The following is a 25,066-nucleotide window of genomic DNA, read 5'->3' as shown; positions in this document are numbered from 1 at the left end:
TACATTTGTTAATGAATGGATATGTTGGTGTGGGGACCTTCCAAAGATGTATGAAGTAAAATAAAAGTGAAAAAATGCATCACCAAGGTCAGAGAAGTTCCTAGGTGACTTGGTCAAGTTTAAGAAAATGATCTGGGATAAGTTATAGCAAAAGTCATCCTAGCGAAGAGAAACGAACATCAATTATGCTTCTGTTTTTTAGCGTTCTCATGTCTCTTTTTCTTTTCTACTTCATAGCTCCACCTGGGGAAGACTGTACATCGGTCACGGACCTGCCCAATGCCTTTGAAGGACCAATTACCATAAGTATGTATCTCTTCTAACCTTGGCTGAGTTTTCCCATTCTTGGGGAAAAGATCAGGTGCATTTCTTATGTTTCACATTTGAATGGAATAGCACTCATTTCCCTAAGGCTAACCACAGGGCTACAGTTTACTGTCCCTTTATTGCTGTATGGTTTACCCCAATGCTTTCATTGCTCCTGAAACATCAGTCCCCTGAGAGGTGCTTTCACATTCGTTGGCATCTCTGTGGACACAGCACTGTCATTTACCTGATATTTTTCCTTTATTTAACCCATCATTTTCTACTTAAAAAGCATTAATATAACTCCAAATGGAAAGCCAACACTTCTGGTTATAAGTAAAAGGTAACCTTAGAAATAAATATAAATGTAAGAAAAATTAAATAATGTTCTTAAATTCTAGCTGTTGAAGGCTCTGAGTCTGAGCCATGTTCCCTTTCTCAGAGGCAGGGATTAATACGTGTTAGAGGGAGGGACATTCTGGCCTCCCAAATTTTCTGTTTGATTCAATTGGAGTATTTAAAAATGATAATAAGAGTGCAAACTTCTTAATATGTGTTTCAACGTTATTTACACTATATCGACCTAAAATCTTCCTGATTATCCTGAGAAGTTGACACTGCAGAAAACACAGTATTTCAGCCAGAACTTTCAAACAGGTTAACTTGTTAACTTGATCTAATTGCCTCTGAGCCTCATGTTTTGAGAAGTATGACAGTGATGAGGAGGCTGGATTTCTGCCTCCTAAAAGCCAGACCCCTCGATGTGCAAGGTGACGGGAGTGCTCGTGGTGACAGGGGGACGAAAATCATTCCTGGCCCACGCAGTTCCAGCTCCCCACAGGCAGGAAGTTGCCCCTGCCCTGTACCTGACAGGAGGAAGAGGGGGCCGGCGACTGTGACGTGCTCTGTCTGCGTCGGGCCTGGTGTGAAATCCAAGTTCTTTACAGTCTGGATGATCTGAGCCTCAGTTTTCTCGTTTGAGTAATGAATCAACATATAAGATTTGTCATGAAACTTAAAAAAGATAATCTGATCCATGCCCGGCCCATAGTAGATGCTCAATAAATGCCCCATTTCCTTGGTCCCAACAGATGTTTCTCTCCACATCCAGACCCGTTCAAGTGCGGTCCTATTTCTTGATCAGATCTCCGTCTGTGAGATTATTAGGGTGATGGAGACTTTGGATTTTTTAAAATTTATATTTGATTAATAGTTCCACTTGGACAAGATAGATAAACAGAAGGAATCTTTAGTCCTGCCCATGCCACATAGTAGAAAATCATTTCAGCTAAATGCACACTTGTGCAGTGAGTGACTCATACTTGAAGGCAACACATTTAGAAGAGAACTATGAATGGAAGCCCTTCTCGCTCTTTCTCCTCATGTCATTCTAGTCATTTTCTTGTTTAAACCAAAGATTTTGATCTTTATATTCACTCCTGTGTCCTCATTTCAAGTTGAATTTCACAGATGGCAGCACCTCTGTCAATATTTCAGCATGCTGCTTTGTTAGCCAGGACTGGGGGTTCATTGAAACTGGAAACATTTTCCACTTAGAAAGAAAATCTAATTCTTCATGGATTTGCATACCTCAGAGGTATGGTTCCAGACCACTGCAATGAAGCGAACATTTCAATAAATTTGGGGGAGTTTCCCAGCACATGTAGAAGTTACATTTACACTATACTATAATCCAAGTGTGCAGTAGCATTGTTTTTTTTTAAAACAAATGTACATGCCTTAATTAATATTTTATTGCTAAAAAATGCTCACCATTATCTGACAACGAAGAGTTTCCACAAAACTTCTGTGTGGAAAACACAGTATCTGTGAAGCTCGATAAACTGAAGTACTAATAAAGAAGTTATGTCTTGTATTCCCTGATGAGACTGATTGCCTCTTTGTCTCCTACTTTCTCAAAATAGATGGAATTAATAGCAACGAATATTACATGTACTTGAGAAGGAAGGATAGGGACCAGGCAGCAGAATTATCATTTATTGAGCACCAGCTCTATTTTGAATACTAGGCTAAGTACTTTCCATACAATGTATCATATAGCGCTTATAACAGAAGATAGTCTCATTCCCATTTTACAGATGATGAAACTGAAGTTCAGAGGGTTGCCTACCTTGTCTAGAGCCACACAAAGCTGGGATTCAAACCTGGGGACATCTAAATACACCCTCTCCCCCACTTTCCCACTTGCAGAGTGTGTGAGTGGGCAGGGAGGGTTCACCGTCTTAGTGCATCAGCCACTCTGTCTTCCCCACTAGAGATGTAGTTAGCTGCTGTTTTGCTTAATAAAAAAAAAAGAATAGCTCTGAAGTCACTATAAGATAAGCCACCGTCTTTCCTGTAGTCAGAATCCATCAGCTGTCAGGTTCTGACAGTGGCTCCTCTGTCTTCCAGCTATTGTAAACCGTGATGGCACCCGTTATACCAAGAAAGGCGAATACAGAACTAACCCAGAAGACATCAACCCCAGCGTCGTTAGCCCCAGCAGCCCTCCTGACGATGAGATGAGCAGCGGCTCCCCCAGTGAGAGAAGCACTTCAGGAGGCTACAGCATCTTCCACACGCACCTCCCAACTGTGCACCCGTCCCCAGACCAAGACGGCCCCTGGGTCTCCAGCGAGCCAGAGAATACCTCGGATACCAGTAAGGAGAATGAGTCACTGTGCTTTCCAGTAGCAGTTGGTTCCCAGGGATGTCTCTGGTCTATCTGAGGGACGTGAACTCGTGTGGATAGCGTCTGTCTCTAGAAGGTGGTGACATGATCTGGGGAGGTGGCCTCCTGCAGTTCTCGGTGTGCTATATCATTGACTGCTACCGCTTACAGAAAAAAAATATTTTTTTCCATCTCTAAGAAGTACCGTACAGGAAATTTTTCAGAAGAACATCCCTTGTTGTCTTGTCCCAGAGAAATGGTGACAGTTGAGATCTGATAACACAAGCTAGTTTCATTTTAGCACATTCCCTTCTTGTTCTTACCCATTTATGGATAAAATTGTTTCCATAAAGTTGGGATCATAAAATATGCATACCATTTCATCTGCTACTTTTTTTTCAGGTTCATTTTATATGTTTAGGTTTTAACTTGATTTATATTCATATTGTTAACTGGGTAATAATTGGTCATACTCTCCACTCATGATTTGCTAAACAATTCCTTTGTTTTTGGCCTAAGGGAGTGTATCTGAAGGAGTTATCTGATCAAATTAAATCTACTTACGGGTTTTATATCCCAGCTGGTTGGGGAAGCTCGTCATACTTGCTTGGTTATGTGGTAACTCATCTTTGGGACTGCTGGAGTGCAGCTATTCAAGCTCTACATGCAGTTTCTTTGGGGTTTGGCCTCGGCGTTTCACTTTCACTGGAAAGTGTTTACATCTTCCTCTGGTCTTCTCTGCTTCCTTCTTTGCTTTTCCCCCTACGGTTTGTTTTAAAACAGGTTTCCAGATTGGCTGTGTTCCTTCTGTGGAGGATTATTCAAACCCAAACAGGCCTTCTGCCTCCTGAGCAGCTTTCCTAGTATGGTGTGGATCTTTTCTCCTGGATGCGGCTCTTGGGGGGGTGAAATTCTGGTCTCCAGAGAGTGTGGCAGAAATGTCTTGGTTTGCCAGTGCTCAAGACGGGGCCCTTTTCTACTCTTCAGAAGCCAGGGCGATTTGTCAGAGCGCTGTGAGTTAACGTAAGGTCACTTTCTTGATGGTGTTTTAAATTTCTGTTAGCAGCTTGCCGAGGGAGGGGCACAGATAAAGCTGGGATCCGGTCATTCCCCACAGATTCTTTGAAGCATTTCAAACGGCAGATATTTTCAAATTTCCCGTGATTACCCAGATCTCTGGAGACTGCGTTGCAGTATTGTCTGTAATCCTGTGAACAATCCTTCTTTTAAAATTTATTTGTTTTAATTGAAGGATAATTACCTTACAATATTGTGATTTTTTTTTGCCATACATTAATATGAATCGGCATAAGTATAACACATGTGCCCTCCATCCTGAATCCCCCTCCTACCTCCCTCCCCACCCTATCCCTCCAGGTTTGAACAACCCTTCTGGAGAGAAGCTTCTGCAAACCAAGCAGGTGGAGCTGCTAGTTACTTGCTCCTTCCTGAGTCCCCTGCCTTTCTAAAGTAACCACTTAGAAGGTGTTCAGGGAATGCAATTTTAGCAAAAGCAACAATTAGTGGTCTCAGCAGGAAGCAGATCAAGGCAGTCTTAAAGTACCATTTCCCTCCAAAGAAGAAAATCAAGACAAAATGTATCTTGTGGGAACCAGATGAAACTAACATTTAAGCTGCTAACAGCCTATAGAAAATAGTATTTCACATGTGCTTCAGGAAGGGCAATGAGGACATTTTATAAACATTCATGGCACATCCTTTAAGGACCATAGCTTTCCTGCCTTAGTCAGCAAACCTATTTTTGAAGTCCTACTATGTATCAAGCGAGTCTAATGCTTGGGACCCAGTGGTAAACACCATTAGAAGGTAATATTGAGGAAAAAGTAAGGATTAGTAACCTCATCTTTCATTCAACCAATATTTGAGGTCTGAGCGACTGGACTGAACTGAACTGAGTCAGACATTGATCTTGTTACTGGGGACTCAGAGGTGGACCTCCCTTCATGGAGCCTGTTTCCTATACAGAAATCAAGGGAATGATTTGGTTAAGTATGTTTACTTAACTAAAACATAGTTTAGCATTTGGGTTGAGGAAAGAATTGTGCTTTTCTCTTTCCAGAACACTTAGCTAAGTTTCAATAGTGTAGGAGGAGACTTAAATGTCTAGCAGAGTAAGTCCAGAGCCAGCCTGAGGGTCGCGAGAGTGTTGCAGGATCCAGTGTGGCGATGCTGAATAAATCAGCTCACACGAAGAACGGTGTCAAGGAAAACAAGCAGGTGGAAACTTGAACGTAGCCTGTTCAAGTGGCAGACTCGAGAACATTGGCACTGATAAGTTCCTGAGCAGACCGTATTTTCCAAGCCGAGTGAGGAGAATCCCCAAGCGTCATAGCTATTGGACTGAGAGTTGGGACTTAGCGAGAGGGAGTGATAACAAAACCTCCCTAATGGATGAGGAGGGCAGAGGTCAAGAGGAAGGCTGGCTGAGCACCAAGAAGTGCATCTTTGGCTTGTGTGGTTGATTCCATCCTTAAGGGTCCTCGGTGGGTGGCAATAGGGAGAGCCAGTGAGAACGACCATCTGGGAAGCGTTTGACTTCCAGCAAGCCTTTTATTATAAATGTTGTTTTTGGAAGCGCCTTCCTGGAGGTATGTCGTCAGCCTTTTTGCTGTTGGTGATCTGGAATCGTTTGGAATCCAGAAACTTAAACTAATTCAGGAAGCAGACTCTTGCCTTGGAACACTCTTATCTCCTTGTCTTCTGGGTATAATTACATATACATGTATATTTATTACACATATAATAACATATAATATAATAATATGTTTATTATTATTTTTGGTCTAGCATGGTCTACTTGTGTGGGGAAGATTGAAAACTCTGCTGGCTAGGCGAGAGCTGTTTACAGTTTCTCCAACTCTCATACACCTCTTTTTCAGAAGACAGAAATAATGCCTATTTCTGTCCTGCTCTTGTATGTTTACTTCCTGTTGGTTTCTGCCGGATGTACTAGAGGGAGAGGGTGGCCAGAATTCTGTACCTTTAATAAAGTTTCTGAGCTAAACATGGGTTGTCTGCAGGTTTTCCAGGAGGATACCCAGGTTTAGCTGGCACATCCGGCGTGAAATTGGCTCCTATCGCTCTAGTCCCTTTTATGCATATGTGTCCTTTGTAGCACAGAACATACTGTGTAAGGAGTTGACACTGAATGTGTATAGAGTTAAAGCTTTTAATCTAGAGCTCATGGGCTTCCAGTAGGCTCAATGATAAGCTGTAAGGTATTCAAGAGCCACCAGAAAAAAATATGCAACACTTTCAAAACATGTATGTATAGGCTCCCTTTTTTGAGGAGAGCAGCCATAACTTATATTAGATTTTCAAAGAAGTATATGACTCAAAATGATTTTTAAAAATCTCAACTGGCTTGGAGGTTTATCCTGATGATTTTTGCCATTCTTCAGGGAAACAGTCTGGACTCAAGTCCAACTTGAGAATCAAGTGGGAGATTTCAAAATTGCAAAATGGCAATTATCCTTCCTCTAATTTGAAAAGAATCCAGAATTTCTCTAACTTGGGAAGTTTTTGTTTCCTTTCTGAAAACGCATTCTGTATGAGAATTAAAAGTGACAGAAAGTGATAAATGGATTCTTGAGAAATCTTTATCTGATTTCAACACTTGGAATATACACCCTTTGCAAAGTTCCTGCTCAAGTGTAAAGCTTGACTTGAGATTAATGAATGTGGGCGGAACTTGGAAATGCTAGTTGTCATTACAAGCTTCCTCAGGTAAAATGACAAAAAGATCCAAAAGTTACAAGCAAGCACCTCTAAAGATACTCCAAAAATAAATGAATGAAAGCAGCTTTATGAAATGCTACATAGAAGGCTTCCAGTTCATGGCTGGGTCACCTAATCAAGTAGATATAAAATCTCTTTTCCCTCACGGCTTATTAAGTTGCTACTTGATTTTGTTCTGACCCTGTATTCAGGGGGCTTCCTTTGAAGAATGAGTAACACTGTATGGATAAGCATACTGAATTTGCATTTCTGATTGTTGTCCTAAGAGATTTGGGGAGCCTGGAAAGATAAAATTAGGCCTCAATCTTCTCTAATCTTCATTCTATAATATATGCATACATTTTATATAGAGAGGACTGAGAGTAAAGTTTTTCTGGAAAGACCTCACTAAATGATCTAATTGATCCGGTTTCTTCAACTTTGTACTCAAACCGCCATGCAGCAGCTCAGGAGCAATGTAATTGGATATGGTCTTCGTTTGGTAATTCACAGCCCAAGACTCAGGATCAAACAACAGCAGCAGTGACAGGTGAACTGTCACGTCTCTTGCGCCTCTGTTGTCTTGAATGCCAAGCCTTTCAGTATTAAGGGAAAGGACCTCATTATTATGTCAAAATTTCCTACTGATGCTCTGTCACCATCCTTAGGGAGAACAGAATCTGGCACCATTTGATTTAATAGAGAGGCCAATGGATCTGGGCACACAACTGGATTCTGCTCAATGTCCTACTTGTTTTCCTTCTGGCAACATGCACCTAGAATCAGAATTATTTTTCCTTCAGATCTTTGATTTAGAGATTCAATCAGAACACGTCCTCTTAAAAGAAGTCTATTAAAAAATGCATACTCCTGGTTTCCACTGATCTAATTAACACAGCCAATAATAATAACAGAGGAAAATACTGATTTACAGATGGAAAGTGTAGGCCCCGGACAATTGTTTGGACATCTGCTACCTCAACTGTAAAGTGTAGGAAGTGACCTGTGCCTGATGTAAAAATCTAGGCTTCTAACAAGCTCCCTGGATGTTTGACTATTCATTCTAAGTAGCTATAAAGTGTTTTGACTTAAGAGTTTTTGTGGGAAAAGATTCCAAGTGTGTAACAATGGGATGTTGTTAGCATATCTTCATTTACTAACTTTTGTTGTTGGAGGATATGACCATATATCAAAATAATTAGAACTTCTTTAATTCAGAAGAAGAGTTATAAAAAAGATCCTTTACAATTGCTTAGCTTATAAGACTAAATAAACTGTATTTTTTATTTTGACAAATATTCCTATAAGGAAAATAGTACTGATATTATGTTATGATTGCATATGATAGTGAATAAGATAACGTTGGAGGGGTGGGGGAGAGATTGAATGCAGAATTTAAATAATGGTATTTTTAAAATGTTTACAAGGTTTATCTTCATCAGACAAATGTTGTGAAGGAAAAGGTCTTGTCAGTACTTCTCCTTGGACCACTTCTGGGCTTTCTTGATAGCTAGAAAAAAGAAGTCTAATTCGCCTTACTATTGTATTTGGGGATTTAATGATGGTTTCAGCCTCTCTGCTTGAACTTTTCTCAGTTTTTGTATCTACTATTTTCTGGCACTAGTGGTGAAGAATTTGCCTGCCATTGCTGGAGACATAAGAGATGTAAGTTCGATCTCTGGGTTGGGAAGATCCCCTGGGGAAGGAAATGTCAACCCAGTCCAGTATTCTCACCTGGGAAATCCCATGGAGAGAGGAGCTTGGTGTCCGTAGGGTCGCAAAGAGCTGGACACTACTGAAGTGACTTAGCACATAGCACTATTTTCCACTATTCTTCTGACGCACATCATGGCTACAGAAATGGCAGTCTTTGGAAGTTTCCAATCAAGACTCTGGCTTCTAGTCTTGTTAGTGAGATCATTGGGTCACTTCAGTTTGTCTTTCCTGATTGAGTATTCTATTTTCAAAAACGGAGTCTCAAAATGTTCTGTTCTGCTTTGCAAAATCTAGCATTGATGTACAAGTAACCGTGGGCAACGCTGTTTGGGAATTTGGACTCTAACTGGAGAAAAGTGGAATGGCATCTCTTCCAGGCTTTCACCTCAGCTGCCCCTCTGCCATGTGTCTGATATTGTTGGGGCTATGTCTCTGAGGCTGTGGGCAGATGTATTACACCCTAGATTCTTGGAGGATGATATTGGTTGACCAAGATAGAGGGTAGAAGGTGAATAAGGTCAAGGCTGGAACTCTGAAGAGCTGGATTTTAGAAGCACAGACTGTTACTTGTTCAGTCGCCCAGTTGTGTCTGACTCTTTGCAAGTCCATGGACTGCAGCACACCAGGCCTCCCTGTCCCTCACCATCTCCCAGAGTTTGCCCAAGTTCATGTCCATTGCACTGGTGCTGCCATCCAGCCATCTCATCCTCTGACGCCCTCTTCTCTTTCTGCCTTCAATCTTTCCCAGCATCAGCGTCATATGTGGAGAGGATCAATGTCTTGTTCAGTCAACATTTCTAATCATCTGATCTCGTACACAATCTGCAAAATGATCTTTCTGATGGTGAGGAATAGAATACTTTCTGTAAAAGCTCATTGGTGGATAGTTCTGATTATCACCTTTTTATTTCTATTTATGTATTTATCTATTTAGCTGCACAGAGTCTTCCTTGTTTCTCACAGTCTTTCTCTAGTTGCGGCAAGCGGGGGCTACTTTTGGTTGTGGAGCGAGGGCTTCTCATCAGTTTTCTGGTTGTATGCCAAAATAATTTTGGGAACTGCCGTGTAGCCTTAATTTGCGTTCAGAGTTACAGAAATCAAATGCTAGAGAAGATCAAATCTAATAGCTGGGTGAATAGCAAATTGTGAATACAACTGAGGGATTTTTAGAAATGATTGACATGTGTTTAGATTCCAAGGTATTACTGAAGGTGGCTTAACACAACAAATAGGCACGTGTGAAACTTTTTTATTCTGTTCTTGACAGCCTAGCTTTCATGGCATATGCTTAATAATAAATGCATCTGAAAGCATGGGAGAGTTTATCGGCGTTTTTCTCTTTTACTTCTTTGGCAAGGTTATGTCTATATTTATTCTTTTAACTTCCTTGAAAAGAGTATTCCATTGTAAAGATCATACCCAATTGTCTTTAGATCTATACATTAGCTTGAGACCAGAATATAACAATTTGGAGTATAGAAGTCAAATCTCTCACTTCTTTCTTATAATCTTGGGAATTCGATGTATGTTCTGTGCCTGTTTTTCTTCCTTTGTGAAATGGGTCACTTGGCATTCAGCTCAGCTACTAACGCAAGTCACCACAACAGGTACGGATTCAAGTATCATCTCAGCAGGCTGGGAGCCAACTGAAGAAAATGAAGATGAAAGAGACAGACACCCCAGTTATTCTGGATCAGGCATTGGTGATGATGAAGATTTTATCTCCAGCACCAGTAAGAATAATCAATTCCTATAGAACCATCTGTGCCAGGCTTATCGATTAATCTGAATGAAGCCCGATAGGATCTTTCTTGGGAAATAGTTAATATGAGAAATGAGCATAAGCCTGTGATCACAGGTTAGTTATGCATTGATGAGATTATGAAAGAAGAAACTGATTTTTTTTTTAATGGAAGCCAAAATATCTTTGGAGGAGACACGGAGGAACTCTTTTATAAAATTCTCAATGCCTCGTGTAAATCCTTCCTGTTTTGTTTATTTATGTGTTAAAGCTGAGCTATAACATGACAGTGCCAATTATTAAAGACAAATAGTGAAGCCATTGCGCCATAGTATCCAAGTTTGTGACAGTTATAAAACTCTTTTAAGACTAGAGATGGAAATTGAGCTGAAAGGTCCTTTAAAAAATCAAAAATTGGTCTAATACTCTGCCAGATAACTGAGTTTCCTATACTTACCTGTTCATGAGCTAAGATACTGCTGAACGAGATGAGACTGCTGAAACTGACTCCATCACAGCTCTGCCTTTTTTTTTTTTAAAGAAAAGATGTGCCTTTGGGGTGCTAAGTGAGCTCTCTCAGGTCACCAAAGTCCAGTCTGTCCTATTTGAACCTGAGAGCGTCCTCCCCAAAAGTATAGCATCCCAGGAGGAAGGGGTCCAAAAGAATAGCTTAGACCTATGCTATTTGAGTATATGACATTTGAGTATATGACATCGGTACAACAACTACTTGGGGTGAACTATATGCTTTATATCTAAGCTGTATTCCTTAGCTGGACACCCCTGCAGAGCTTAGAAACTAACAAGGGAGCTCTCTTAGTAACTTCAGAAAGAATACCAAATACCCTCAAAACACTGGAGCTTTACTATTATACTGTCTGTTGGGTTCAGGATATAGCCGTATCTTCTAGGTTAGGCATCGGGAAAGATGTGGTCTTGATACTTGAGAAACTAAACCCTCTTAAATGGCAAGCCAAACAGATCAACCTGAAAATAAATTGTATGCTCAGGCTCCAGGGGGGAGCTTCCCTTGATATCATTTCATGTCTGCGGCATATTTTTCCATCTCAGCTCACTTTCCTTCTTGGCACCTATGCAGTTAATTGAGCTGGATGCCCACTTCCTTCTATTGGGGTATGATAACTGCCAGTTTTTCATACTAATTGAGAACGTAGTTCATGATTTTACCTGATTTTATTAACTTGTGAAATAAAATCCAATAGTATTATCATTCTGAAAAGAGTTTTGTATTATTTGGGTATCAAAATAAAGTTTGAAAAAATTAGGATGGATTTGCAAATAACCTTTCCAAAAGACGTTGGTTCTGATTTTGTCATGATTCTTCTGTCGTGTGCGTCTTTTCTTCCAGCCCTGTCATGTTTGGGGGTGACAATATCAGGGCAGTGGTGGATGTCTGCTGCTTTTTATTTTAGGGGCGCTGCTGCAATGGTGGTTGGCTACCTATGGTTTTTCCTACTGAATGTATGCATCTTGGTTTTCTTTTCATTGGCTATGAATGGCTTGCTCATGAAATGCTCTGTATTTGATGAGAATTTCTGACGTGTTTGATAAATATTCAGAAATACATAGCTCATCACATGGCTGTTCTAGGTAGATATTCTGCCTTTGAATCGTCAGTAGGAAAGCTCTGGCTCCTCAGGGTGTTTCTTTCCCCATCATGCTACTAACGAAGTAAAGTGGTCATCACGGCATAACTTTCAAGCATCTACTCTTCAGCTCAAGCATCTACTGTAAGCACGCCTGTCGGTGTTAGAGATTCCTTGGGTTTTCAAGTGCAGAGGGTTGTTACAGACTGCATGGACGTGCAATGCGTTGATGTCTTTGGTTCTCCTCGGTGGAGGGCTGGTGTTTTCAAAGCTGTCCTTCCTCCTGCTGCAGCTTCTTTGGCTGCTTTCTCCAGGAGATCTCATGTTCTGACCTCCACGTGTTCTCTGACAGAATGCGAAGGACACTGAGATACTTAACAGTATGGCTGAGTCAAGCTGAAGCCACTCTCCACTGTCCCTTCGTTTCTGCTCTACCATCTATACAGCCTGGTATAGATGAATGACTCTGTAGACTACAGAAGGGAGAAATGTACAAAACAAATGGTGAAGGCTCAAGAAATAACATTCTCCTAATTACTTGAATCATCATTGTCACAGTTTCTACCACACCACGGGTTTTTACCCACCCACAAGAGAACCAGAATTGGATCCAAAGGAACCCAGACCATTCGAATCCAGAAGCATCACTTCAGACAACCACAAGGATGACTGGTAATGGGTTATGCATACTTAAAGAATTTTTTTTCCCCCTCAAAGTCTTTGGTGCTGCAAATGTCAATCATCAGGACACAGTGGGGAAATTTAGTTAATATTTCATCACAAATTCTTAATGAACTTTCATGAGCTTGAAACTTGATTGAAACTTGAAACTTGAAGCTTGAACTTCCATTCAGCTTGAGTCATTTGTCAATTATATCATCTGGGCATAAGATATTTTACATTGCTTCATTATAAAACTGAACATGTTAAAATAGTTTGCGGGGCTGCCCTTGACAAAATTCTATGCACTTTGGTTTTCTCTTGGGAGAGATTAGCAATATCATGCAAAAGTATTAAGAGTTGATGCTCAGAGGTACTACTTAGACATTGAACCATTAGATGGCACGTACTTTAATGAAAAAAAAAAAAAAAAAACAACACACAGAACCATCAAAAACCGGTTGATAAAAAGTCACAATGTATATAACCATCATCACGACAGATGTGGACAGAAGTAGTACCAGTGCTTACGGAGAAAGCTGGACCCAGGAACCACACTCCTCTCGCAGTCACCGTGGGTATCATGATGAAGAGGAGACCCCGCATTCTACAAGCACAAGTAAGAAGGATGGCAATCAGCAGTTCTGGTGTAGTTGAGTAGTGAAGTCACTCCAGAGAGTAGGGAAAAGACATGGGCTACATCTTCTATCTCCACACAGTAATTTCTTTTATCCCCAGAGCATAAAAAGCTGCCAAATCTGCACATGGTTTCTTAGAAATGGGAATTAAAAATACTAACTTGTCAAGTTGCCCAAAAGGCCAAAATGTTTAAAAATATCTAAGATATGGTTTTTTGTGTTAAAGATTCCCAGAGGCTCCATCTGGGGAGTTTGTGTGTTTTTACGAAAATGTCTGAAGGAGAGTGTGTTCTTTCGGTGCTTAGCAGTGGCATGTAAAAGAAAGGGTGACAGGTGCAAGGATCTTGGCAACTCTTTGCTTTCTGTAAAGATCTTTGCGAAATCCAGCTTCTTTTTCACGTTCTGTTTCTCACCCCATTGTAGAAACACCTCCCTTGTCCTCTTGGGAGGAAAGACAGTCACTTAGATGGACTATATTTGAATTCCTTGACTGTTCTTTTTCTGTTTTTAAGCTCAGGGTAATTTGGGGGAAGGCTTTGATGCTGTTTTTACTTATATGCAAACATCTCAGGTTTCCTAAAGCAATTTCAAGTCTTTCTACTGGCCTATGAGGATAGGACAAAAAAGAAGTAAGTATATTCTCTTCTTTTTTTGTCTCTCTCTCAGAGATGCCTATATTTGGTATAAAAGAAGCTTTAATTTAGGATAACAGCTCGTAGCATTATAGAAATTATAGTTCAACCATGGTTCTTATAGCCTTAAACACTCCAAAAGCAAAAAATGTAAGAAACAATCACTAAAAGTCAAAGGAGTTTGGGAGTCCATGGTTTGAAGATGTCTTCAGACAAAAAAGAAACTTTCAGACATCAGCTAGGACTGAATAGATTAGGACTGAACATCCTGAGCATTGTGACCTTGCCTGGTGGCTTGGACAGTAAAGAATCTACCCACAATGCGGGAGACCTGGGTTTGATTCCTGAGTTGGAAAGATTCCCTGAAGAAGGAAATGGCAACCCACTCCAGTACTCCGATATTGTTGCCTGGAGAATCCCCATGGACAGAGGAGCCTGGTGGGCTTCGGTCCAGGGGGTCGCAAAGAGCTGGAAGCTACTAAGCACAGCACAGAGCATCGTACTGAATACACCCAACAGGCCTGCGTCTCATTATTGACCACAATAGATTTGATATACACATGAGGATTATGGGCTGAGTTAACAAAAAGTCTAATGAAATAAGAAACAGACATAAGAGAAATAAATAAGAAACAGAAATTTCTTCAGAATTGGATTCTGTACCAGTCCCTTTGGGTCCTAATAGTTTATCTTAGAAATTATTAAGACAGTTTGTACCTAAAAGTTTGTATTATTTAAGTGTACTATTTAAGAGGCTGGGAATTAATGAGCCTATTGTCAAAAAGTAGTGGGGGAGGGGGATGAATACTGGAGGGTAGCTGAAAAACAGGACATAACAAAACTTAACACAGAGTGGCAGCTGCTTCAGCAATTCTTTTATGAGGACTTGCAAAACATCAAGTGATTCTGGCTGGCGATTTCTAGGCTTTATCAAAAAAACATCTACAGCTTCTAGAAGAGAGTCAATCTTTGTATTTGCAATGGAAATCCTATAGTCTGCTAACCCATATTTTGAAGACAACAGAGGGTTACTGGCTATTTAAAGGATCATTCTGTTTATAAAGATAGTGGTAGAGTACAGAATAGTGTGTGCATTTTTTTCTTTTTCTTTTCTTTTCTTTTCTTTTTGACTTTAATCAGCTTATATTTGGGTTAAATTTTCTTTTTTCTTTTTTTTTTTTTTTTGGTAATTACATCCAGTGTTGTTTCTATCTTCATTATTTGTCAGGAGGTAGTGATTTAATCAGGGGAGGTAAAACTTAAGATTTTTATTTTTTCCCCTCCCTCTGGATAACCTGTTAACTTCAGGAATGTTTTGGCCAATGCAAGGGTAAAATGAGGGCAGTAAGTTTTATTTTTTTAAATGTCTTTGCTGTTGTCAAGTCACACACATTATTTTCTAAAATAATGAAATAAGTTTTACAAGCTGCAAACTGTACTTCAGCCTGGCAAGTTTATACAGTCTCTTTTTCTTTTTTTTATTGAGGTATAGTTGATGTACAGTATTTAACACTCTCATTTTCTTGATGAACAGAACTTCAGTGTTAGTCACAATGGATGAAAATGTCAATGACTTTCTGATTCTTCCCAAAGGCACCCTGGTACAATTTTATTTCATTCATTTTGTCCTTTTTAAAACTAGACAATTACAACATTGAGTGCTTGAAATTTTAAGCCTGTCACACGCTCTTATAAAGCCAAACACTGGTTAGAAAGGTTTTAGATAATGTCAAACATTGGCTAGAAGAGTTTTCTTCTACTGAATTAAATTTGTTAAAACGTGATTTTGACAATTTTAGAGGCTCCATAGACATAACCTCGTAACATGTCAGTGGAATAACATCTCAATCATTCCCAGCATCTTTCGTGCTAGGCAAATGCACTGCTGGTACGTTTCCCAGTGTGTGCGATGTTGAGTCATATGACCACTATTTGAGAAGGCTTCCTTCCTTCCTACTAGGCTGATCTCATCATAGATTGTTATATAATATACTCCTCTCCCTCAAATCACTGAAGACAAGAGGTTAATTTTTTGAATAAACAGTTCTTTCAGGCAGGGTATGTGAGGCCATAAACTCTAGTAAAATGAGAATAGTACTAGGAATTCATAGACTGTGATCTAGTTATAACTGTGCTGATCTGGCGATGTGATTTTGAGCAAAACACAACTTCTCTGGGCCCCAGTTTTCTCACCTGAAAGGACTAAAGGATTTAGACTAAAGTCTAAAGACTAAAGGCCATCTGATTTCTAATATCCCCTTCAGAGTTACCAGTGGTCTCTCTCTTTCTTGCTGTCCCTTTCTGCCTCCTGTCCCACCTGTATATGTGTTTAAGGTAGAAAGCTATGTTTTGGTAAGGAAAGTAATTGAACAGTAACAGCTCACCATGGACATTCTTCTCACAGCCCAGGCACCCACTACTAGTACAGCAGAAGAAACAGCTACCCAGAAAGAGCAGTGGTTTGAGAGTGGAAGGCCTGGGGAATTTCCCCACACACCAAAAGAAGACTCTGATTCAACAGCAGGGACAACTGGTAATGCATGGGCTCACAGGCAGACTTGGGTGAAAATTTCCTCGGGTGTTAAATGCCGGGCATTAAGGACAGTGAACAAGAAAAATTGGAAATAATTGTCACAAGATGTTACAGTCTCTTAATCAATGACCATGCAGTCACATGGTCACAGAGCCAGCCCTTACGTGCTCATAATAAATCACAGAAATGGATACAGACACAGAAAGGAGACACAGAGAATATGTCCTTGCGCATGTTACTTTCGGATCTAATGTCGGCATCCCCTGGGGAGACTGTAGAAGAGACTCTGATCGTATAAAATACTACCTTTTCTTTTGTAAAGGAATCTTCTCCATGATGTGGATCCAGGCTTTACAACACAGTTCTAAAAAATACTGGGCTTGTTAGAAGGCTTTTGGTCAGAAAACCCTCAGTAGTTGAAGAAATGGAGCCAGACATTTTGAGACAAACACCTGTCTGGTGTCATTTAGCCTTTTGTCATGTTTATTTGGAGATTTCTCCTTGAATATACAATAGTTTCTTCTTAAATTAAAAAAAAAAAAAACCCGCCTCTATACTTGAACTGTGGAATTGGGGAGATTGGAGTCAAATCTTGTCATCTCTTATCATTTCTAAGCGTTGCCTGATAGCTTCACTCTGCCAGCTCCTATGCATGTGTGATGGAAGCCTTAAAATGCATCCTGTTTTGTAAAAGAATGTGAATTCCATATCCTTACTTGATAGCAGTGGGAAATATTCCTGTGTTTCCATTTGCAAAATAGGATATAATGCATGATTTTCTTCCGGTGTGTGGCAGCTTCTGGATTCATGGCTGTCAGAGGATGAATTCAGTGACTGGCTATATGATGTGGTTGTTGCCAAGGGTCACTATTGTCATCTTTTCTACCTCTGCGTCTTCATTGGCTCAGAATGAAGCCAAAGCACGTGCTGCATTCTTATGTCACTGGTGCCATAATCTCACTGTTGGGTGGTACTGCTTCTAATGGAGTCCATTCATGCTTTTGAGATGAATGGCATTGACTCTCCTGTCTGTCTGGGGGGTGGGGAAGCTGTTACCTGACTCCTTCCCTGCATCTCTACTGGCCTCACGTGCGTTTCACCGGGATGTGGTTGTCTAGGAATGATCCCGTGTGTTTGGACTCCTGCACTTCCTCCTTCCAGGGATGCTGGCAATGTGGTGTGGGTGAAGAACTATTTCTCCTCCATCTTTACTATAACTTCTCATCTACCCACTAGAGAAGTTATTAGTGCTTTTGCATCCTCTAGTTCACATGCTGATTGCCAGGGAAAATGAGCATGGATGAAACTGTACCTGCTAAAACTTTCTGCATTTATGCAACTTCCCAGCCCTCTAGACCCAGAAGACGGTTTCGTTGTCTTGAGTAGAGAATATAGTCTTAAAAAAAAAAAATCAGTGTATCCCTGGCTAGATGTCAACTAACACTTTGATAATTGCTTAAACTGCATAGTCACAACAGCCTCGACGCACGTCAGCCATCCTCATCAAAGAGTAACAACGCAGAGCCAAGAGGACAGTTCCTGGACTTATGTCTTCGACCCAGTCTCGCATCCAATGGGGCGAGGTCATCAAACAAAAAGAAGGATGGGTAATAATCTCTGAGCTCTTTTATATATTATGTTTTAGAAAGCCACCAAATGGCTGTTTTCCTAGAAGTATCCCTTTGGCTTTAGACCAGTCTGCTTTCCAGAAGAACTTTGTTTCTTCCAAAATTAGTTTTATTAGTAAGACTGATATGCATATACATCTGAATCTGAAGTCCTGGGCAAGAGCGGAGAATTTGGCAGGAGAATAAAGAAGGATTAGTCCTAAAATGATGGGAATGGAAGTCATTTTCTCTGAAGAGGAGTAGTCTCAAGATTTCTTTTCCAGGTACTTCCAAGTACAGGGTTTTAAAAAGGATGAAGTAATAGATGCAGTGACTATTTCCATTATAGACCCACGATAAAACTTGTCTTTGGTAGAGAAATGTTCGAGGTCAAAAATTCCAAACAAGTAACTAAAAGACTCCAGAAAATTGTGTGAATTACTCCTGGAAATTTAGAAATAAAATACACTACTCAGTGACTTAGGATTTGCACCACCCTCTCCTCCTTCAGTCGCTCAGTCATGTCCGACTCTTTATGACCCCGTGGACTGTAGCCCACCAGGCTCCTCCATCCATGGGATTCCCCAAGCAAGAATACTGGAGTGGGTTGCCATTTCCTTCTCCAGGGATCTTCCTGACCCAGGGATCGAACCCGGATCTCCCTCATTGTGGGCATATGCTTTAACCTCTGAGCCACCAGGGAAGCCCTCCATAAATGTTTGTGAATTTAAAGCATGGACAGCTTTTATACAGGATGGAATCATTGTTTTCTTAATTAGCATTCTTATTTACCTGTTGGAGAAGGAAATGGCAACCCACTCCAGTATTCTTGCCTGGAAAATCCCTTGGGCAGAGGAACCTGGTGGGCTACAGTCCATGGGGGTCATGGTGAGTCGGACACAACTTAGTGAGTAAACAGCAATGTACCTATACGCAATTCAAAAACAGAATTAAACAAGAGAGAGTGAGAAAAAGACTAGCTGGAGCTCGACAACAGTGGAAGATTATTATTGTATTTGACACAATTTTAAATTTAAAAGACATGTTTCCTTTATCAGAATCAGGTGACAACTTTCCTGAGAGAATCTGTAAGAATTGGTAGCAAGTGGTGCCCCTCTTTTCCCAGTGTTTGCCAAGAAGAAGAATCCATGTTCTGTTCTAAATCCATGGATAGAATTATGCAATTTTATTAATTTTTTAAAATTTAACAAGATGTCTTGATCACAGACATGTAACATTCCACAAAGGGAGATCAACCAAGAGAAGAAACATGGTGATGATGAATTTTCAGTCATAGTTTCAAATATATTTTTTGGATCCAAATTCCCAAGGGTATGCACTGCACAGGACTTATTGAAGCGAGTTCTCAGAATGCAACATAATGTCTCTCAGTATTGAGTTAAGCAAAGTTATCTCCAAAATGAATCCAGTAGTTTCCGTGGTCTCATTTCTCCAGAACATTGTAACTATGTTGTACCCAAATATTAATGATCATATATCCCTTAAAGTATGACTGTATTAAATATCTGCTAATGTAATTGTACTTTATGTTTAGTGCATTATGGAGACACGCAGTGTGCAGATAATTCATGGTCCATGTTCTTAAGGTAGAGCTCCCCAGGTGGTGCTGATGGCAAAGAACCCACCTGCCAATGTGAGAGACATAAGAGACGTGAGTTTGATCCCTGGGTCAGAAAGATCCTCTGGAGGAGGAAATGGCAACCCACTTTGTATCCTTGCCTTGAGAATCCCATGGACGGAAGAGTCTGGTAGGCTACAGTCCATACGGTCGCAAAGAATCAGACATGACTGAAGCGACTTAGCAGTCACATGCATGCTCTTAAGGAACTTAAAAGTTAGCTAGGAAAACAGCTTCAAAATAGATCTAATAGTATGAGATAGTAAGTAATAGATGTCAAATGAACATTGCTAGCAATAAACACAAAAGAAATTCTGAGGATCCCTTGGAGAACCTCAGAGAAAGGTAGATTGGATCTGGTTTTTGAAAAATGGGGAAAAAATCTGGTTAGTTAGAGAAAGGAAGTAGGGGAATTTTTTTTTTTTTTTTTTTAGGAAAAAAAACACATATAAGGAGAGGTTAAAGGAAAGAAAGCCAAGGAAATGAATTTGACAGAGTGAGTCGATCCATATGTCACAAAGAAAGATGAGTGTGAATGGTGGGGTTGGGGCCATTATGTTGTGCGGCTGAAGTACCGCGTGTAGACCCAAACACATTTTATGCACATGGTGGCTGGAGGCTCTGATGATACCCGTTGTGGAAAACCAAGCCAGTAAAAGAGCTTCACGGTCAATATTGTCTTCATGTGGATGAACAGAAAGGGTTTTCATCAAATTGATGATGTCAAGAACATTATAATTGGCTTCAACCATAGAATGTTGTCACGCCTCTTAAAGGATTCTACTTATAAAAGGAAAGATGAACAAGAGTGTCTAGAACCATCAGCAGGCTGGACATTTTCTGGGAGAATATCCATTTGGGGTTTTGACTTGGATTAGCCAGACTTTCCTCTTTTTTAGCAATTACTACTACTACTATTATTTTAAAATAATAGAGTCAGCCACATTTTGTTCTACGAAGACCCTGATGTGCAGTGGAAAGGCTACAGTGTAGATGTGGGTCCCTAATATTCCAGTGTTCCCCTCTGGAGTCATTTGGAACAGATTAAACCTCCCCAGAGGCAGCAGAGTGGGTGGGCTTTGAATCCAAGAACTGGCAATAGCGGTGGTGTTTATGGCTTGTGTGGCCTCTGTTTCACTCGGGACTTGTTATTTCAGCAGAACTGATTTGTGATAGTTATTAGAAACAGCTTCTATAAATAGTTCAGTGAAATTTCTATGTAGTTCAACATTATACATGTTACATTCCAAAGACATCTCCTACGTATGTGTATGGGAAGAAGGATTCATTGTTATCCAATGCTTATTCTTTGCCCTAGAAATCCCCATGGCTTCCATCTAGATGGTATGGGATGCTGATTTGATTTATACTTTGAGTTCATGAAGCAAAAGAGGAGAAAATGAGGGAAGAGGACTGTAACAACATTTTTTTTTTTTTTGCCAAGTCAAGAGGGTGTGACAAAATTGTGCCTGAACCAGTGCACTTTGTCTTTTATCTACATGTCAGATCACTGGCTTACCCCGTGTCTCAGCAGTACATAATGCACCTGCCAATTCAGTAGACACAAGAGAGGCGGGTTCGATCCCTGAGTCGGGAAGATCCCCTGGAGGAGGGCATGGCAACCCACTCCAGTATTCTTGCCTGGAGAATTCCATGGACTGAGGAGCCTGGTAGGCTGCAGTCCATGGGGTCTCACAAGACTGAAGCAACTGAGCATGCTGCATGCATAGATCATTTGTATAGAACAGGACAAGTCACACATGGGTTATATGTCTGTCTCTCTGCAAGGCTTAGGAGGCCCATCATGTACTCATTTAGCATTCTTCCAGACTCAGCAAAAAACAACAAGGATTGTAGCTTTCATACCACTCAGCCTTTAAATGAAAGCCAGTTACTTCTTGGGAGGCCCTTTTGGAGAAATGATCATTTATTTCAGTTCTGGAGACGTGAATTAGTATGTGCTTTCTTTCCTCTCATGCAGGTTTGAATGTAAGCATTATTTATCTCTAGACCAGAAATGACCTTCAAATAGCAGTTAGGAAATCAAGCAATAACACTGGTTTAATTCCTTCACATACAGACACCAGCCCTAGTACAACGCTTCAACCTTCTGCAGATCCAAACATGAGTTCCGTGGGAGACTTGGACAGGACAGGACCTCTCTCAATGACAACTCGTAAGGATAAAGACACTCAGCCTCTTGACCTGTATTCTTGCTTCAGCTCTTGCTCTCCTTGGCCCTGATGCAGGGCTTGGTGGTGGTATAGCTCATTCAGTGCTGTGTGGTTCAGCTCAACTCAGAATATCAAATCTGTCCTCCTTGTCTTTGTTTTCTGGGTGGTTCTTTAAATCTGATTATACCTTCATTTGTGGTGGTTTCCTCTTTATGTTAAAAAGGAAAAGGATGTGGGACTCCATTCCACTTGATTTTCCTGCTCTGAGTTAGTGAAATTCAAGACCACAGCTAGGGTAGTGGTATCTCTCTGTTTTAACTGACCAGTTCCTTGTGAGTCCCATCTTTCGAACAAGGCAGAAGAAGGGTAGCATTTCTCAGTGGTTGTAAAAAGATGGTTTGGGGCTAGATAATCTCAGAGAGTCGGGGAATCACATTAGCCTGTAGAGGAGGATCAAGACAATTTTTTGACAATTGACATTGTCAAAATGTGGCAGGGCCCTGGGAATAAAAGAAGAACATTTGCTCATATCTCTTCCTATCACTAAAACATCTGGCAGAAACAATGCTAAACGTCTAGTGGCCTTAACATCCACCATAGGTGCAGGGCTATCCCAGAGATCAACATAAAGTCATTCATAATTTCTTTGCAGAGTATTAAAGAAATCCAGAATTATGAGGGCCTCATTTCACTGCTTGCTAGACATACTGGGCAGAGTCTTTTCATGTGAGCCCTTTCAGGCAAAGGGGAAAAATCAACAAGCATGTGTTCATTGTCAAGAATGTAAATAACCCAGCAACCAGGCTTCAAAGGAGATGCAAATAAGCCTAAAACTGGTCCCTGCCAATGAAGGGTCGTATAGTCCTCCTTTATGCCCCTGTTGACTTGTTCTGTTATGGGGTTTGGGATTTGTTGGCTGTCTTTCTCCTGGTTGTAATATTTACTGGGTAGTGGACATGGTTTAGTGGTATGCTTTATGGTGTGCTTATACCTGTAACTCAGAGGTCAGTCCTTTTCTTAGAAGAACACAAAATAAATTAACTCAGAACAATGAAAACCATTTCAGATATGGGCAACGGTTCAACCAGAAATTGATATGTATCAGTGAGGGCCCTGTATTTGCCCAGACAAGCGTTTCCTGGCCTTTCAGTGCATTGATGAGAATCCTCATCCACAAATGAGATCAAAAAGCTAATCATGGAGTGCAGTGGTGACCTAAGTGTTTCCTTGTGTAAATTTTATCTGAGTTACTTGAGCAGGTTATTCTAGATGAACTTCTTCCTCTTCTGTGGTTACAGGTACACTACCTGCTCTGCTGGCGTTTACTTTCCCTGTAGTCACACTTCTTACACACAGTGACATTGCTCTTGGTGGCTGATAGGAGCACCGGGGTTCAAGTGTTCCTTTTGCTTTGTCTCTGTGTTTTCGGGTTTTCCCTGAGTGACAGGAAGCAGTGCTATAATTGGGCCAGGATGATCCAGGGTGGACAAAGTTTTGGCTTAGATTCCATCTTGGCACTTCACCTTGTTTATTATACAGAAAAACAAAACCAGCTAAGGGGCAAAGCAGAATTCTGTTGTGCATTTCTTTCAGTCAGAGGAGAATGGCATGCAAACACCTTGGTATTCCTATGTACCTACCCATCTGACTGTATCAGATCCTCCCTGTCAGCAGATAATGGAGGATTTGTCTCATGGCCCCCAATTAATACTGGACTCATCCCTCATTGAAACAGAGCAGAGTGATACTCACAGCTTCTCTCCATCGCATGGCGGCTTAGAAGAAGACCAAGGCCACTCAACGACTGCTGCTCCAACATCTATCAGTAAGAACTGTAAAGCCCACGTGGCTTCAGCTATTGAGAAAAGTCAATCAACCATGTGTGCTTTTGCAGTGTCTTTGGTGGAGGTACATCAGTTGGCTGTTGTCATGCTGTTACTCCTGATCAGAAGGTGTGGCTGGTGATGGTTCTCTGACTTTTCTGCTTGGTAGATCTCTTAGCAGCCATTGTCTATTAAATGCAAACTATATTTTCTTAATCTTCAAGTTTGGGTTTCTTAAACCCTAGAGTTAGTGACTTTGTTTAAGAGTAACAGATTGCTGGTGTGTGATTGGGTGGAAAAATCTGAATTATAGCACTCTCTATTTTCCTTGCATTAATAATATTATTTTGCCATTTATCCTCTGGACCACAAATCCCTGGTGCAGGTGACCAAGAAGCAGTTCAAGGAAAGGAAAGAATAATCAAAGCCTCACATCTTTGAAACTTTGCATTTGCTATCCCAACCGCACAGCCTCATTTTACCTTTCAATTCAGTAACATGTTTTTTCCTCTTCATCAGCGGTGGGTTCAATTGAGTAAGAACTCAAGATTATGTAGTACCCGAGTTTCAAGGTAACAGTTCTAGAGGCATAAACTGTATTTGAATAAGCCAGGCAGATGTTGCAATGAATGTCTCTTCTAGATATTAGGACCGCCACTCTCTTCCACGGAACGATGTCCAGATGGTATTGACTGCAAAATATTGATTCTGTTCAATAGGGTGACAAACTGCACCATCTTTTGCTCCATGTTCACAAATAACAAGTGAAAAGTTTTTGCAGCATTTGCACATGCTGAAGACAAGCATGTTTTGGGTGGTGATCTTACCAATGTGGGTTTACCGTTGATTCCACCTCCACACAGATAGGAACGATGGCAGAAGAGGTGGAAATCTTCCTGAAGATGCAACTGCTTCAATGGAAGGTTACACTCATTCTCCAGACACAAATGAATACACAACCCTCACCCCAGTGACCCCTACTAAGACTGGGTCCCCTGGAGTTACTGAAGTTACTATTGTTGGAGATTCCACCTCTAAGGCTGATCTTACTTTACCAGGTAATTTGCCCATTTGATATCTGGTTTGCTTTCTCTATAGGAAGAAACAACATATACTTTCATATAGTAAAGAACGTCTTCTCTGTGTAGACTGTAATTAGATTGATTTGTGTCATGGGAATGGCTTTCATCACAGGTCATCATTCTAATGCAGTAGATTTACTTTAGATGAATAATGCTTTTATTTACCTGTGTAATTTCCATTTATTTTTTGTGACTTGGTTGTTATGGTAGAATTTCTTTCTTTGTCTTATTCCTGACCTTCTGATGTATTTAACTGAACCATATGAAATCGACATTTTTGTAAGTAAAAGTAGTCAAGTATCAGTTTCATTTGATTCAGCTAATATATGCTGCTTATGTAAGGTTTTATCCAACTTGTGAATAATTTCCCTATACTAATATCTTTGCTCTGAAATTATTCTTTTATTGGTGATAGATTGGTGAATTTTATTTTTGGTGAAGGGCTTATGGATGGATACCTCTTCTAATTATGGTGTACACTTTAAATTTCATGATTTAA

At 40.5% G+C, this 25,066-nt stretch overlaps 1 protein-coding gene across 9 annotated transcripts in view; it reads left to right on the top strand.

Annotated features, from left to right (window-relative positions):
- CD44 (CD44 molecule (Indian blood group)) overlaps positions 1–25,066 on the top strand; it is an 87,853-nt gene that overhangs the window by 44,611 nt on the left and 18,176 nt on the right. The window contains exons 4-13 of one of the 9 annotated variants that reach the window (XM_027562675.1): positions 238–306; positions 2,719–2,967; positions 10,039–10,164; positions 12,338–12,451; positions 12,942–13,058; positions 16,114–16,242; positions 17,712–17,849; positions 21,569–21,664; positions 23,398–23,487; positions 24,349–24,543. In XM_027562675.1, the coding sequence (XP_027418476.1) occupies positions 238–306; positions 2,719–2,967; positions 10,039–10,164; positions 12,338–12,451; positions 12,942–13,058; positions 16,114–16,242; positions 17,712–17,849; positions 21,569–21,664; positions 23,398–23,487; positions 24,349–24,543 (1,323 nt within the window). The remainder of the gene's footprint in view (positions 1–237; positions 307–2,718; positions 2,968–10,038; positions 10,165–12,337; positions 12,452–12,941; positions 13,059–16,113; positions 16,243–17,711; positions 17,850–21,568; positions 21,665–23,397; positions 23,488–24,348; positions 24,544–25,066) is intronic. The other 8 variants (XM_027562669.1, XM_027562670.1, XM_027562668.1 and 5 more) reach the window with 8 other exon arrangements.

This window comes from Bos indicus x Bos taurus, chromosome 15 (genome assembly GCF_003369695.1).
Source record: "Bos indicus x Bos taurus breed Angus x Brahman F1 hybrid chromosome 15, Bos_hybrid_MaternalHap_v2.0, whole genome shotgun sequence".
Classification (NCBI taxonomy): domain Eukaryota; kingdom Metazoa; phylum Chordata; class Mammalia; order Artiodactyla; family Bovidae; genus Bos; species Bos indicus x Bos taurus.
This window is presented reverse-complemented; position numbering and strand designations above follow the sequence as displayed.